Source organism: Sceloporus occidentalis, unplaced genomic scaffold (genome assembly GCF_023333645.1).
Source record: "Sceloporus occidentalis isolate IW3139 unplaced genomic scaffold, rSceOcc1.0.p SCAF_46, whole genome shotgun sequence".
NCBI classification, from domain to species: Eukaryota; Metazoa; Chordata; class Lepidosauria; order Squamata; family Phrynosomatidae; genus Sceloporus; species Sceloporus occidentalis.
This window is the reverse complement of record NW_028317026.1, coordinates 2,322,734-2,339,512: the sequence shown is the minus strand read 5'-3', so window position 1 is coordinate 2,339,512 and position 16,779 is coordinate 2,322,734. Positions and strand designations below refer to the sequence as shown.

General features: G+C 43.8%; 1 protein-coding gene across 2 annotated transcripts; it reads right to left on the bottom strand.

Annotated features, from left to right (window-relative positions):
- Positions 1-12,832: 12,832 nt before the first annotated feature.
- LOC149289325 (oligosaccharyltransferase complex subunit ostc) lies at positions 12,833-16,078 on the bottom strand. 2 transcript variants are annotated; one of them, XM_089490770.1, is made up of 4 exons: positions 15,940-16,078; positions 14,118-14,211; positions 13,562-13,759; positions 12,833-12,851 (listed from the first exon to the last, which is right to left on the bottom strand). In XM_089490770.1, exons 1-4 carry the CDS (start codon positions 16,076-16,078, stop codon positions 12,833-12,835), a joined length of 450 nt encoding a protein of 149 aa, XP_089346896.1. The 2 variants fall into 2 exon arrangements, with proteins under 2 accessions (XP_089346896.1, XP_089346897.1); XM_089490771.1 differs by lacking the exon at positions 13,562-13,759.
- Between the last annotated feature and the right edge of the window lie 701 nt (positions 16,079-16,779).

Here is a 16,779-nt window from a genome sequence, read left to right as displayed (position 1 = left end):
AACAGAAAAAGTATGGTCTGTGCAAGTTGAAACAGAGACACTGCTTATTCCCTCTAGGCCACCCAAAATGCAGTGTGGACTTCTTGGCCCTTGCTCCAAATAACAAATGCTTCACAAATACCATGTTAACTTCTCACACAGTTTTACACAATTTCACTGCAACAGATCCTCAGATTGCAGCTATCAACATTTGTTTTGTTTCGAGGTTTTGCTAATTTTATGTTGAAGAAGAAGCAGAGGTTTTCAGGACCTGGTAAATAAAAGTTCAAGCCAAGTGCTTAAACTGCAGAAAAAGAGTAATTCGGAGGCTGTTAGCAGAATACGCCTTTCTTCCCTGGAAATACTTGCTGGCAAAGCACGTAGGGCACCTAAGGTCTTGCTGGCTTGGGTTCAGCTTCAACACATGAACAAGAACAAACGTCAAATGCCAGGAAGCCTGATTACATTTTGTTGCCAAAACAGAGCAGTTGGTATTGGAAGGTTTTCTTTTTTTTTAAGGCATATCTCTTCTTGAAATTACCCAGAAGGTACTTAGTTATTGGTGGGAAGAGCGAGTTGTTCAATTTTTTTTATTTTAAGGAGTGTTTAGATAATAAGATTTTTTTTCTCCCTGCTGTTGATTCTTGTTTTCTCAGTAAAAGAGCCTTATAAGATCTATAAAGCCAATTTCCATGGATGTAGCCTCTTTTGGATGTAAATGGTTGCATCTTGGAACATGTTTTTGAAATTAGTGAATTATTATGGGGTAAATAAACCCAATTTTGCTAAATATATATATATATATATATATATATATATATATATATATATATATATATATACACCGTATATCTATATCTGTATATATATATATATATATATATATATATACACCGTATATCTATATCTGTATATATATATCTATATCTATATCTATGAGCCAGTAGAATAAGAATGTGTCTGTTTGGTCAAGATTAGGGCCAGTTTCAGAGGACTCTGTTCTGCACCAAGAAACCTTCGAGGGTCCCCTAAAAGGACATGTGTTGTAGTCATAGACTAAAGCACAACAAAAACTCACTAAAGAGATAGAAATCACAAACTCACTACATACGTGTCTAACATGGTCACCATTTTGCTGGCTTCTTAATAGAGTATTATTTTACATGTCCTTCACCAAACAACACTTTGGCAGAATGGTAATAAAATGGAGGAGGTATGCATTCTGGAAATTCATGATGAGCACTGCCCTAGGCCTGACCCAGAGAAAAGCATTTTTGTAGAGGTTTTGCCTAATTACATCGCTTTAGAAAGAATGTTGATATAATGTATTATTTTTAACCAATAAATGCACACAAATATTAGATTTGTCTGAACTATTATTAACTAGGACATATTAATACGGTATATGGTTGTATATTTTGGGACATTGATTTCAAGTAACTGGAAGCAAAACTTAAAAGCTGACCTCTTACAATGGCTTTTGCTGATGATTGTCTTCTTGAGTGGGATGTTTTCACATAGCTTTCACTGTTTCACATGAACTCAATTTAACTGTTTGTGTGCCAGGGTTTTGAGAAATCCTTAATGCTTGAACTGTGGTATATTTTTTAGGAAAATTATTAGCATTGTCATAAAGAATCAACTCCGTATGGTGTTTGTGCAGGGAAGGTCACTCAATATATCACATGACTGATAACAATGGCAGCCTGCACGTCTGCAGATAAAGTATGTTTACTGGAACAAAATGAAATAACACTCACTTTTCTTCAATATAAACTATATTTCTGCATTCAGCACCAAAGTTAATTCTCAAAGAGAAAATATTTTCTTTCATAAGACTTACCCTTCTTAAGAAGTGACAATAGTAGACAGTATTTAAGTGCAATATTGCAATCTAGGTAGGTCCAGTGTGTATTGACACGTAGTATTATCGCTCCTTGTTGGACTACACCATGTATCATTTTATTAAGCTATTTTATGTATAAAAAAATATTCAAAATAAAGTGGTGAAAATGTTTGATTTTTCTTGCCAGTATTGATATTTTAAAAAAAAAACCTCTAGATTTAACTGTATTACCGGTATTATTCCATTTACAATGGTTGTTTTAAATTTATTTCCTAGAACGCATGTGCCCTCTTGTGGCAACATCATACATGTCATTTAATGTTTTATGCGTTGAAGAACCGCAAATGTCTTCATTTTACATACATGTAAAAACTTTTTTTTTTTCTCAATTCTCCGTTTATTGCACATAAGATAGTACATTACAATGCAGAGATCAAAGCATTCCAAGCAAAAACACAAGGCACCATCAACATTTGGGAGCATAAACGCAGAAAAACACAGCATATAAGGGTAGTGCAAAACACACTAACAGTACAGTGAGGATATAGAAAGCCACATAGAAGCTACCGAGACACGTGGGTCAACTTCGCTCCGTGACAATCCACAGAACAGCTAGTAAAACCGGCTTATCCTCAAGATAGCTCTCACAGCAAGACCACTGATGCTAGATCTCGCATAGTAGAATAGTGCAGGCGGAACTAGAGTAGAAAGATCCGAGACAACAAGACCAGACACCACGCGTGCCCTCGAATAGACCCTCCACATGGCGGGGCCAGAGAGGAAGGAGCAGAGGTACCCGGTAAATTATCGGCACGGCAATGCAAAAGTAATACAAATAAAAAGAACAAGCAAACAAAACATGTAAGTCCCAGGGTCCAAGGTAGAACTCCTACACAGGGGGGTAGAATATGAACCCCAGCAGAGGGGAGCTGGAGGACGCGTATGAAGGACCACTCGTAGCCATGTCTAGAGACACCTCAGGGAATGAATACGAAAAGCCTACAAGGAGGTAGACAAAGGGCGTACACCCAGGTTCGATACGTAAGACCTCCAATGGAACCACTGGAGCTCGATATTATGCCCATCACCTTTAGCAGACCATACCAAAACCTCCATCTGGTACACAAATTCAACCTGATTAACCCAAGCCGTGAAGGAGGGAGTGGTGGCTGACTTCCAGTGTCTAGGAATGACAGCGTTGGCAGCATTAATTAGATGGAATTGCAGGGAGCGTTTATAGCTAGTGAACGGAACGTCGTTGTGGTGAAGCAGGATAGAGTCAGGGGAAGCGGGAAAGTCAGGGTTAGCGACTTCCCGAATAGCCGATACCACGGAGTCCCAAAAGGGCCGAATATCAGGGCAGGACCACCAAATATGTAACAAGGAGCCAGGATGAGACCCGCATCTCCAACACGTAGGCGGAACCTGAGGCGCGAACCTGTGGATGTCCAGAGGGACCCTATACCACCTTGTGAGTATTTTAAAGGACGTTTCCTGCATCCGGCTAGAGACCGAGCCCTTATGTATTATATGTAGAATTTTCGACCAGGCTTCAGGGGAAAAAGAGCAATTCAAGTCCCTTTCCCAAAGGCTGAAATAGTACGGCTTTGCCAATGGTTCCGGGGCTAATAGCAGAGCGTATAACTTAGACAAAAGGTGGGGCTGTTCATTATGCTCAAGACAAAACCTCTCTAATAGCGCGAGCGGCCTGTCCGGCTGAGAGATAGCTGCCAAAGAGAGCACAAAGTGTCGAAGCTGATGGTACAAGAAATGGAGAGAGAAAGGGTGTGGTCCCGGGCCTAGCATTGTTTCCAGGGACTTCATAGTATTGTTACTAACCACGTGGCAAATACGGAGGGTACGCACTCCCTGAGGGATAAAGGCTCGCAAGCCACCCACGGACTGTCCCGGGGGGAAATCCGGGTTCCCCACCAGAGGGGTTAGAAGACCCGGAATCCTGGCGATGGAACCGACCCGGAGGAGCCCGCGAAATACACGTAAGGTAGGGATAATAAAAGGGTGAGTGTTATAAGCGACGCAACCGAGAGGATCTCGAATCCAAGGAAGCGCTCCTATAGAACACGTCAGGAAGGAGCTCTCCAGGGCAACCCATTGTTGATTTCAAGTGATAGACCATTCAACCACGCGGCGCAGATGGGCTGCCTGCCAGTATAGTTCTAGGCTCGGAAGGCCCACTCCCCCTTGCAATTTCTGTCTAATCAAGTACGAACAGGCCAAGCGGGACGGTCTACCCCTCCATATATACTTAAGAAATGCTCTCCGGCATCGCCGGAAGAAGGGTCTCGGGAGGTGTATGGGCAGGGTTTGGAACAGGTAGAGGAACCGAGGTAGAAGATTCATCTTTATGACCCCCACCCTCCCAAACCAAGAGAAATGGGGATAGGCCCACTTACGTAGGTCCGACTCAAGGGACGCCAACAAGGGCTCGTAGTTTAGAGCATGTAGCCTGGAGAGATCCGAAGGGATAAATATACCAAGGTATTTAATAAAATCCTCCTTCCACTTAAAAGGAAATCGAGTTCGGATATGCTGGCTCATGGGCAGCGGGAGGTGGAAGCCCATAATTTCTGATTTGGAGAGGTTAATCTTGTAATTAGAAAGCTCCTGAAACGTAACAAGCTCCGACAGGACAGCCGAGAGAGACCTGACCGGACTGGTCAGAGTCAGGAGAATATCGTCCGCAAACAACGAGAGGGCATGAGAGCTACCACCCACCTTAACCCCAGAGATATCCGGATGGGCCCGAACCGCATTTGCAATGGGCTCGAGGACCAAGAGAAACAAAAGCGGGGAAAGGGGACATCCCTGTCTCGTACCATTAGATAGCGTGAACGGGTCGGACAAAATGCCATTGAGGGCTACCCGCGCTGACGGGGCGTCATATAGGGCTTTAACACAAGTCAAGTAATTACGACCTATACCTATCCGTGACAAAACTTGAAAGAGAAAAGACCAAGTCACGCGATCAAACGCCTTTTCGGCGTCCATCGAGGCTATGACCATGGGGATTGTATGGCGTCGGGCATGAGCGATAATGTTAACAACTTTGATGGTGTTGTCTCTGGCCTCACGTCCGGGGACAAACCCCACCTGATCAGAATGGATGAGAAAGTGTAAAAAGGGGTTGAGACGGTTCGCCAGAATTTTGGAGAACAATTTCAAGTCAACGTTGATCAAAGAAATAGGGCGAAAGCTGCTACACAGGTCAAGGTTCTTATCAGGCTTGGGAATGACCGCAATATGCGCGAGCAAAGATTGAGGGGCAAAGGGTGAGCCCTGGGCGACGGCATTAAAGAAGGAGACTAATCGCGGCCCTAGAATGGGGAAGAATTTCTTATAGTATAAAATTGTAAAGCCATCCGGGCCAGGGCTTTTACCAGCAGGAGAGCTTTTGACGGTCGCCTCGACCTCAGCCAGTGTGATCGGGCTCTCCAAAAGGTCTATAGCATCAGGTGGTAATACTTTTGTGAGAAATTTCGATAAGTATGCTATGGTGGCCTCATCTGAGTCAGAGTGGGGAGTCCCCGGACATGGCAGATTATATAAGGAAGTGTAGTAGTGTTTGAAGCAGTCTGCAATCTGATCGGAGCGAAAGTGAAGCCGATCTTCATGGTCTCTGATACGTGTAATATAGCTCTGAGCCCTCTTCGCCCTCAGAGCCCGAGCTAGAAGCCTACCAGGTTTGTCGCCGAACTCATAAAACTGACGTCTCAACAGCAAGAAATTACGATGCGTCCTGGCATCGAGGAGGGAAGCCAACCGGGTGCGAAGGGCCGCCAGCTCTAACTGAATAGACGGAAGCAAGGTCAATTTATGGCGACTCTCCAAACGGGCGATTTGCCGAGAGAGATCCAAGACAACAGCCGAATTCATTCTCTTAACGGAGGCACCTAACTTTATCAGATGGCCCCGCATGACAGCCTTATGCGCTTCCCAAACTATCGGGAGGGAGACATCAGGGGTAACATTATCCTCAAAATAGTGGGTAATATGGGAGGACAATTGGGAGACATGATGAGGATCACTCAACAAGTTTTCATTCAGTCGCCAATGCCACTTGGGTTGAGGGAAGTCAGAAAGGCGAAGTTTTAAAAAGACCGGGGCATGATCGCTTAAAGAAGCTACACCAATTTTAGCCGAATGCAGGACCGACAAATGAAAATGAGAAATAAAAAAGGTGTCTATACGGGAGTATTTACAATGACTCGGGGAGAAATAAGTGTAATCCCTCTCGTTGGGGTGGAGGGTTCGCCACGCGTCCATCAGTTGGTTTAATCTAAGATGGTGAGAAACTTTACGTATCATGGAGAAGGGAACAGAAGAACTCCCAGAGGAGGTGTCAATTTTAGGGTCTAACACCATATTCAAGTCACCCCCCAGGATGGTAATACCCTCCTGGAAATCAGCCAGCTTAGTCAGGAGTGAAGTGAGAAAACGGGCTTGGTTACTATTGGGTGCATAAGCATTGGCTAACGTAAATTTGTGAGATCCCACGAAACCTTTAACAAATATGGCACGGCCATCTTCATCTTTCCAGGTTTCCAAGGGTTGGAAACGTAGAAGCTTATGAATGAGGATAGCTACTCCCTTGGTTTTAGAGGAGGGGGAACTGGATAAGAATGACTGCGTAAAGTGTCTGTTTAAAAGTGGAAATTCCCGAGCAACCGAGTAGTGCGTCTCCTGCACAAAGGCAACGTGAGTCTTAAAAGAGCGGAGAAACGATAAAAGTTTAGAACGTTGCTGAGGTTTATTAAGGCCTCTAATATTCAACGAGACCAGATTAATAGTGTTAGAAGTCATTTAGTGAAGGTAAACAGCAACTAGCGAATAGCAAGAGCAGTGAACACCTGGGACTTGTACAAGAAAAAACACAACAATACAACGGAAACAAATAAACAGTGTGCAGTGTGTGTAACGTGTAATGAAGAGAAAGGGAAGAGAACATCCCAAATGATGACATAGCATCAAAATACGGGGTGAGCACGGGGACTGCAAGCAGGCCCAAATCAACTGTCCAGAAAGGAACAGGAAGGCTCTGGGGGGGGTGACCAAGAAGGCACAGGGAGGGGAACCCTGTGTGGTCCTGGGAAGGGATAACATGGGAACACACGTTCCCGTCTTCGGAACGGGGTGAGACAAGAGAACCGAGTATGGGGGCAGACAATGCGGCAATATGTGGAGAGTAAAGAAATAATAAAAACCGTGTCAGAAAAATAAAAATAAACATGTCGTGCGTGAATGAGCTGCAATGTAACATACAGGCAAGGAAAATCCAGCCAGGCGCATCGGGCCAACCCCTCAGCATGGGAAAATCGGAGGACACTCAACTAGTCAAGTGGAGTGACGGGGAATACCCGAAATCTCCCCATAAGACGAGACGTCGCGGATTAGAGCAAAACAGATAAAATAAAGAGAAAATAAAAAAAAAATAAAAAAAAAAAAATAATAAAATAAAAACATAAACAACACACAGAACAAGGAGATAAAAAGAAAAGCCGATGTCCATAACGTCTGAGCAACAGAGTCTGTTTCAGCTAACCCACCATACCGGAGCGTCGCAAGCAGTAACACGGTAAGTGCCGCGTCACGCACCGGTCGGAGAAACCATAAACGCCGAAAGGAGAGAGGAGGCTTCCGACAACACGGGGCACAGCCGGGGAGCACCGTGTAGGAGAGAAGACAAGAGGAGAAACTCGCCACTCATCATCTCAACCGGTCTGGCCCACCGCGGCTGCGGGTTGACGGGTCCTCTTACGGCGGTTCACCGGTGTGGTCCAAGCCTTGGCTGGGTCGGTAAGCGGTTTCGGAGGCATCATAGAGTGATCCCAATCAGGAAGCTGAATCTCCGGTAGGGCAAGATGTGTAAGAAAAGACTCTAGGTCATCAGGTTGACGAAACGTGAACACATCTTTGTCCCTACGGGCTATAAGAACAAACGGGAAGCCCCACTGATATGGGATATTAGCGTCCCGTAACGCCGCGGTAACAGGTTTAAGAGCCCGACGCTTCTGCAGGGTGATCGGAGATAAGTCTTGAAATATGCGTATCTGCTCACCCTCAAACTCCAGGTCCCCGGAGTGACGACACGCTTTCAGAATGGACTCCTTAACGGAGTATTCGTGAAGACAGCATACGACATCCCTCGGCGGAGCTGACGGAGGACCTTGCGGACGGAGCGCCCGGTGGGCTCTATCGAAGTGTATCGGCGTGTCAGCCGGCTGTTGCATGAGCTTGTTGAAGAGAGATTGCAGCACCGTGCGGACATCAGCAGCCGCCACCGATTCAGGTAAGCCCCTGATGCGTAGGTTGTTGCGCCGGCCCCGGTTGTCCAAGTCTTCCAATTGTCGGTGCATAGTCGTGAAGAGCTCAGAATGTGCGCAATGCATACGCGATAGGGCATCCACGGTATCACAGGTTTTGACCTGATCGTTTTCAAGCGTGGCCACACGATCCCCAATGTGTTGGACATCTTGCTTAATCGAGGCCAAGTCAGCTCGCACGCCGTGCAAGGCTTGGTCCAGGGCTGCATCTATCACTGAAATCAAGTCCGCCTTAGTGGGAAGATTTTTCAGAGCGTCCTGCCACGAGGGAGCCGTAGCTGGAAAGTCGTGAGTAGAAAAGTCTTGGTCCATCGAGGCGTCGTCAGAACAGTCACTAGCCCGACTCGAGGGCGAAGGCGCCATTTTGGAAGCATGGCCTCTAGCATCAGGGCCCCGCGAACCACGAAAAAAGTGCCGCACCGAGGGTGTAAGATGCGTTTCTTGCGTGCCTGAGGGTTTAGGGGTTCCTGCAGAACGATTAGACTTCCCCATATTTGCGGTAGTGCGGAAAAAGCGTATAAAGTTCCGAGACGGTGAACGGAGCTACGAACTCAAGCAGCCATCTTGGTTCAGCGCCGGCCCCGCCCACCCTACATGTAAAAACTTATCTCAATGTGCATAAATGTTCTTCTACAAAGTAGGTGCCACTGTTGAAAAATGACTCAATGTGTGTTTGGCAACATCCCCTGATTACATTAATACCTTGAATACATATTTTTATGTTCTAGAGGGTCACATCCGTCTGATACCCAATACATTGCACTTTATAGTGCAATAATTGTAATATTACTTAAGAGGGTTTGGGGGTAGCAAACTGTTTTTTTATATAGATGTATATAATATTGTATTGTATATACAATATTGTATTGTATATATAATATTTGTTTTTAACTTGTAGTGCCAGGGCAACTTTAAAAAATACTTATTGATAAAAGTAATGTCATGTTGACATCACCAATCTCATTTTTTTTAAATAGTAGATGGGCTACAAAAATCAAATGTATCACATTAAAATGGAAGTAAAGTAGGACATATTCTGGGGTAGCAAATGATAAAACACCCTATCCAATCAGTCCATACTCTACAGGCTTAAAAATAGATGCAGTTTAATTCCGTATTTATGGCATCTCTAATACTAGCAAGGCATTTTAGCCATAACACTAGTTTCGAGCCTCTTCACTATGGTTGGAAAAAGTAACAGAGAATAGCCAAGTGCATTTCACGGCTACCTGACAGCTTTATTAAGGAAACCTACATTTCCAGGATACTAACATTTAAATAGCCCACAATCACAGCCGATTGGTCAGTTCAGTACACATCTCCCTACAGCTTGCCAGCCCTCCGTTGCCTAGTTACAAATGTCTAATGCTATTGGTCAATCATCAGGTTATGTATATATCTTCAGAGAAGGCTTTAATCCCTTAATGACAAGACTATTGATTCGTAGTACATTTTGGGACAAAAGCTGTTTTAATATTTTTGTGGTGTTACCGTTTCTCTGTAATTGTATAAAATATATGGTGGGGGGTTTCAGGACAAGCAGGGCTTTCTTTAGATACCATTTATTTTTATCATATCATCTAATTTACTCTAAAGAAATATATAAAATATGAAATGGTTATTTCAAGTACTGGTATTTTAACTTTTTCCATACACTGATTCTACCACCAGCCTTTGTCAAAGTTTGCGGTAGTTATTATCCTGAGTACAGTACCACCACTCATGCATGGGTTCGTCATGTTGTTTGTCCCTCACTAATGGCGGTTTTGGCTCTTCGGGGTGCTGCTGAATGCCTCGATATTGAAGCAGTTCAGCAACACCAATTATCTTAGGAAGAGATTGCTTATCGCTTCATAAGCTCTGTTTTCCTCGGCTAGCCTCACTTGTGAAGCTTCTGTGGATGCGGCGACTGAAGCAATATTAAAGCTGGGCTTCCCAGAGGTTCCTCAGCGTGAGAGGATTACACGGCCCTGGCTTGGAGTCTGGTGGTGACAGGGTTTACGGCCTCAGGAAGGGTTGGGAAGCACTGGGAAGTAACATGCCCCAAGTCTTTGCTGAGTAGGAGCTCTCCCGGCAGGTTCTTCATGATTCCTACTTGCAGATAGCGGGATCCATTACCACAGTCAAAATAAACTCGGGCAGTGGTGAGCCTCTGTGTAGTCCCTCTGGCTACTCTTATTGCCACAATACAACCAGTTTGTCCACAGCCCGTTTCTCTCAGATCCTGGGCATTCTGACCATTCAGCTTGACCAGCTGCTGCTGATGACGATGGTTGTGTCTGGCAGCTTGCATAGGGTCTGCTTCATGAAGGATCATCCATTGTTCCTCGGGTTCCGCCATCTCTCCTTGTGGGACGGCCTGGGTGCCCCAGGGCTGGTCCGCATACAGACAATAAGCAGTCGCCCTAAGGGTTGGTTGGCAGTTCCATGAAGACCTATTTAGTATTAAGGTATTCCAAGTGGTAGCATCTGTAGCGCATGGGGCCACTTTTCCGCTGCAAGGGTTTGCTGTGTGTGGGGGCAGCTGGTGGTTGGCATGGAGAAGCAGGTATTGCCTTGGGGTTGTCGCTGTTTTTCTACAGTGAGCGGGCTCCACTCCTTTTGCAGGCCTAAGAACTTTCTCCTGTAGGCTTCAGGGGTATGGCGTACCATGCTTAGAGTCTCTCTTTAACCCTCTAATAGTTTGTAATGTCTGGGTCAGGGAACGCACGGTACGCCTCCGCTGCTAATTTGCTGCTTAGGACTGTTACCCAGTCTACCCTCCAGATCCTGCAGAGCACACTACCTCTCAAAATCTTGGATGTAGCCATCAATATCGTCCTCTCCATCCCTGGAGGTCTTAAATTAGGAGTAGGGCAATTTCCTCCAACCTCCTGCCACTGAACCTTGCGTCATCACCTGCCAGGGGTCCACTCCGCTTTTCCCTTTCCTGGGTTGCTTGTTCTTTAACTTAAAGTATTACCTCCGCTGGTTGGTTTGGACCCAACAGGGATTAAGTGCTCTGCTTTAATAGCAGGTACTGCTGCTGCAGTTACTGATTTCCACTCCGGGATGTCTGTTATGGAGGGAGGGCATCCCACCAGTCTTTTCCTTTTGCACAGAGTGTTCAGTAGTATATAGCTCGCCACCCAAACACCAGTCTAAACTGCATGGAGTGAAAACAAGACTCTGGTTTATTAAAACAGGACACTCATATTTATACTCACAGAACTAGGTGAAATACAACATCCTTCACATCCCGTTCAGAGTAACGATTCTGGCCGTCTGCCTGGTGCCCCTCCCCATGGTGCTCTGGTGTGAACTGCCCTGTGTATAGAAAACGGGGTGCCCCTAACTGGGCGATTCCAAATCTCATATATCCCTGATACCTCTCACAATTGCCTCTCTCGTCCCAAAATAGCATACTAATTGGAAGCTTTATGGGGGGGGGGGGGAAGGACAACCACTCGACGTTTCAGCGGATCACAGCAGATTCGCAATCTGCCCAAGAGTTCCAGAGGTATCCAAGTTATGGCGTCATGCAATTTGTATGCCGTCAGCAGGTGGATTAAGAAAAAGCATAAAGGACAGCTTCTGTTTAAAACCAGAATATGTGTTATCAAAACCAATGCTAGGGCAAAAATGCCTCGCTAGCAATATACACAATACTACTACTCCTACTCTACCATAAATACTGAATTATGCTCCATCACTACTATCTAGTTTTAGGCTGGTACAGTGCCTTGAAAAAATTTTCACCACCTTGGCATTTTTTCGATGCTGTTACATTACCTGGAATTAAAATGGATTTTTATTTTATATGGATTTCATGTAATGGAAATACACAAAATAGTCAAAATTGGTGACGTGAAATTAAGAAAAGAAAAAAAGAAAAAAAACCCCTTTGCTATGAAGCCTCCGATTAACATCTGGTACGACCACTTGCCTTCAGAAGTCACATCATACATACATACCTGTTCTGAAAGGCCCCAGAGTCTGCAACACTACTGAGCAAGGGGCGCCAGCACAGATCAGGGTAAAAAAAATATATATAGGAAACGTTGAGCAACTCACAGAATATCCATTATTAATAATATGGCGCCACAACACAACAAATCTGCCAAGAGAGGGCCGCCTACTAAAACTCACATACAAAAAACATAAGAAATGTATTTCTATAATTATAATAATTATAATTTCTATATTATTTCTTTTCAGGCAAAATGAAGCAGGTCTACTCCAGTTTTTTGCCCCCCCCCTTAGACTGAACGAAGGCAAATATGTACAAACAATATATGATCACTACCAAAATGAGCAGACACCATACGTGTTGCATGTGTGCACAGATGCTGTGAACATAAGTCTAGCTTTTGTATATAAAACTGCTTCACATGCATATTGCATTAAATCATAACTAAATGTTTCTGCTTAGATTTGGTTATGCATATACTGAGAAATACTAAAACATGGAATTAACAAAAGAAAATTTTATTTGAAACCAAAAAGTGACACAAGCAGTGAAAAACAATTACAAAAATATTTGTTGCTGACAAGCTAGGACTCATGCCTCACTTCTTCACTTGTACCCAAATTCCACGTTGTGGCGTAATATGGCCATACCACTTCTTTTATTATTACTGCAATCTTGTCTTTTGTCGTATCTTTTAGGTGTAGGTAAATGTAACATTTAACCCATGAGGTAACCTCTGTAAGACAAAAAAAAAAGGGGGGGGGGAATTGATTGTTGCTTTTTTGACTTTACATATTTGCTCGATTATAAGACGACCCCTCAATTTTAATATTAATTGGGGGGGGGCCTGAATATAAGACTACGCTATAGGAAAAATATTTTACTAGTAAATAGTAATTCACATGTAAACTATTTTTCATATTTAATAAAAACTATGGATTGAGAAAAATGAATTTTTTGTTTTTATATCCTTTTGACGCTCTGTTCCAAGGCTTACCTATTACCCCCTATATGCGACTCTGGCCCCCAGATATGCCTTATACCCCCCCCCCCGACTCACCAACGCTTCCCCAGACTCCCTGATGTCAATTAGGGGCAGCCGGTGGTCGTCTGCGCGCTGCGCGTAGACAACCTCTGCTGCCCTTTAGTTCCGCTGGGGCATCTATGACGGAGCACCAGAAGGTCTGGTCTAGCTGGTGCTCCGTCATAGAAGCTCCGACGAAAGGGCCATGTGTGTGCCATAAAGGGACATTTGAGCAATGTAAACGCCCACCAAATTTAAGAAACTTGCTGATGTTCTCCCACAGGGCCAACGGGGTGTGAAAGTTCTGTGATCTTCTCAAAAACAGGGTTAAGTTGTCCCTTAATATGGCTTAATCAAGAAAGATTAAAACATGCTCAACTTGGTGTAACACATAGGGTAGTAATGACTTGGAAAAAACTTACGGAAGCTTCATCCTCATGAATACTCTGGCCATGAAGAAGCTGAGCAGGACACAGATGAACCCGATAAACAGCAGCAGGAACCTATTCAGCTTAGGGATATTTGGGGCATTAGAACGATCCAAGATGATGAATCCAAGTCCACCCATTGTAAAGAGGAAGCTTGAAGCTAAGCCTTCCATAATGTATTGCCCATTTACTCTGCAAATAAAGCCAACCAATCAGGGTTTAGAAAAAAGTGGGAAAGCCTTTTTATCAAAGGGTTATAACAAGTTCAGTTTAGCTTAGGTAAAAATGATCCAGGGAAAGTCTGGTTGCCTATTACAAAAAAAAAAAAAAAAAAAAAAAAAAAAAAAAAAATCCACACAAACCAAAAGGACCTGTTATTATAATATACACAGTATTTTGAGTTGTGACCTAATGTGATGTCACGGAAGAATAGGCAGTTAATAATTGCACAGAACAAATTCAGGAAAATGCTTTTTTTTGTAAATAATGCACCCCCTTCAACAAAGTCCACTAAAGTTTGGACAATAAAGCGGATGGATGTCTTGTTTACCTGTAGGCCAGAAAAGCTACTGGCCTCTGGTGTCCATGCTCATCTGTCATAGAACCAACGCTAGGGGGTTCCACAATCACATCATAAATTATACCTAAAACACATAAGATAACAGACATTAATAATTCAGTAAGGTGGAACATTAATTCGATGCTTCACAGCAGAATAAAGAAACTGCTGTATAGCCTACAACAATACATCTCACTACAGGCGTGCATAACCCTACGTGAAGTGCAGATAACAGAGCACTATTTTAACCATGGTAATCATATACACCCCAACACCAAAAGTTAGCTTGTTCCGAAGGACAAAGTGGTACTTTGCATTTTAATTTAATATGCAATATTAGGATTGAAAATCATTCCATACATTTATGTGAACCGTAAAAGCAATATGAAGAACCACCACACAGAGAAAAAATACAGAATAGATGCATTAGCGTCACCATCTTTTCTCAAAGCGAAGAAGAAAAAAGGCTTTGTATTTGTAGACTTCTGGCGGTAAACAATCCCGCATCTGTTACAAATACTTTAGACAGACATCAACATAAACAGTATCTGCCTCTGTTGTCTTTAGCAAGCAAAGCATTGTGTATGGATTCTGTGTGTGCATTTCCAAAAGTCAATCGGATTCATTTACTATATTTTAAACAGATGCTCACGTATGTATTCATACACATATATATCAGTGAACATGCCTGTTATACACGGAAGTATGCATGAAGGTTTAAAAAATAAATAAATAAATAAAATATTTGAAATCTTGTTTGAGGGCGTAACCTGGTTTCTAAGCCCCGTTTCTTTGTTGAAGGAGGCAGAGAGGTTAAATCACCGTCAGGACGCAGCTACCGAGCAAGTGAAGAACATCATTTCTCTGACATACTGCTTGGATCGCAGAGGGAGTTGAACAGAGATACTAGCTTAGTTAACACCATAGGTAACACATATAGAACAAAACTCTTATATCCTTATATTCTTAGGGTTTGCATACTGTATGTGACTGTATAGTTCAACTTAGTATTTGGAATGCAAAGCTTTACGGCAATGTGTTTTCAGGAGCGCTGATTAAAGGGAAGTCCCATGAAAAAATAGGTTTTCTCCTTCAGCATAAAATGTAGGTTAGCATTCACAATAACTAGATTTTATTTTGCGATAACCCTTCCGCGATCCGCAGACCTGGGGGCTGTCATGTAATGCTTTGGATGACTTTCCCAGCTCTAACACCATACTGGGCTGATTCTTTATGGAAATGCTAATGAAGTCTGTTATTCTATAGACTTTCACAGTCGCAGTGTCCAGATACATGATTAAGACAGGCATTCTATTGCTTGACAGAAAATTGAGTAAAACAATAGTACTACAAAGTACTATTGTACAGTATGGTATGTAAAGTGAGCAGGGGGGGGGGGGGACAACCAGACAGCTATAGTTTGCCCATACACCTGTCACATAGGTAAGTGGTCAAACATAAGAATTAGCACTGTTTGTCTCACTTACCACATCATCAGTGACACTTTGGTTGGGTGTTTCATAGAATGTATGATTCAGGTGTTATCGCCAACAGAACGATCAATAAGCAGTTGGTTGCTACGGTAATAAATCAAGTTTTAAGGCTGTCTTTTTTTTTTTTTTTTTTTTTTTTACACAAAATCCCCTTTTAGCCATGCTAAGAGCAATTCTTACACAAAGCTCTAAAGGCAAAGCAATCAGCAGGTACATTCTGACGGTTTCCACGGTGACTGCTCCACATTTACAGGTTACTCCTAGAACAGGTCTTATTAAGCCTGTCCCACTGAACAGAGTAAGATGAGCTCTGGTCTTACCTCCTGTGATGAGAAAGTATGACACCACCACCATGGCATACACTGTCATAGCAGAGGGCATATGCAGCCATGAGGGCTTCTTCAGCTTTAGGTTGGGACACTCCAGCACTGTATACGGTACACGGTAAAGGCTCTCCATCCTGCAGCCTCACAGCACCCTGCGAATAACAGCACACCCAATTCAAAGCGGTTACTATACTGACCGAGTCACCGGCAACGGAGAGGGTAGACCCCGGGGCCTGCGGGACATCTAAGTGCCACCGCGAGCGGTACCATGCAATACCGGGGTCCTGTCCCCCCGAAGAACCGGCACACAGTACTTACCTCCGACAGCAGCTCTGGGGTAGGGAGTATAGTAATGTCAGGACCGGACCTAAGGAGGCCTGACGTGGCGGTGCAGCCGGAGAGGGGAGGGGCTGGGGAGGTGACGACCTGACTGATGCAGAGCCGGAAGTAGGGACATTGACAATACCCGGAATAATGTAACGATGTATTTGCTGCAGCGGATTTATGAACAGCTCATAGAGTGGCATTGAGAAGGAACGCATTAACAGCGAAAGCGCTATAATACTATAAAGCTTCAGCGATAGTCGTTTTGGCGTGAACTACATATCCCACAATACAACGCGGCATTCCTAAGTAGACAAAAGCACTGTGGGATATCTAGTTTGGCAACGTCGGGAATGCTGAAAACCCGCTTCTATTGTAATCACCCCACTCCCGATCAAATTTTCCCTGTCCCGCGCAGATTGACTCCAATCTGCATTTTACTAAAATGCATATAAGCAGTGGGTAAAAGTCTCCACCGAGACTGCAGAAAATAAGTGAAGTCCGTAAGAA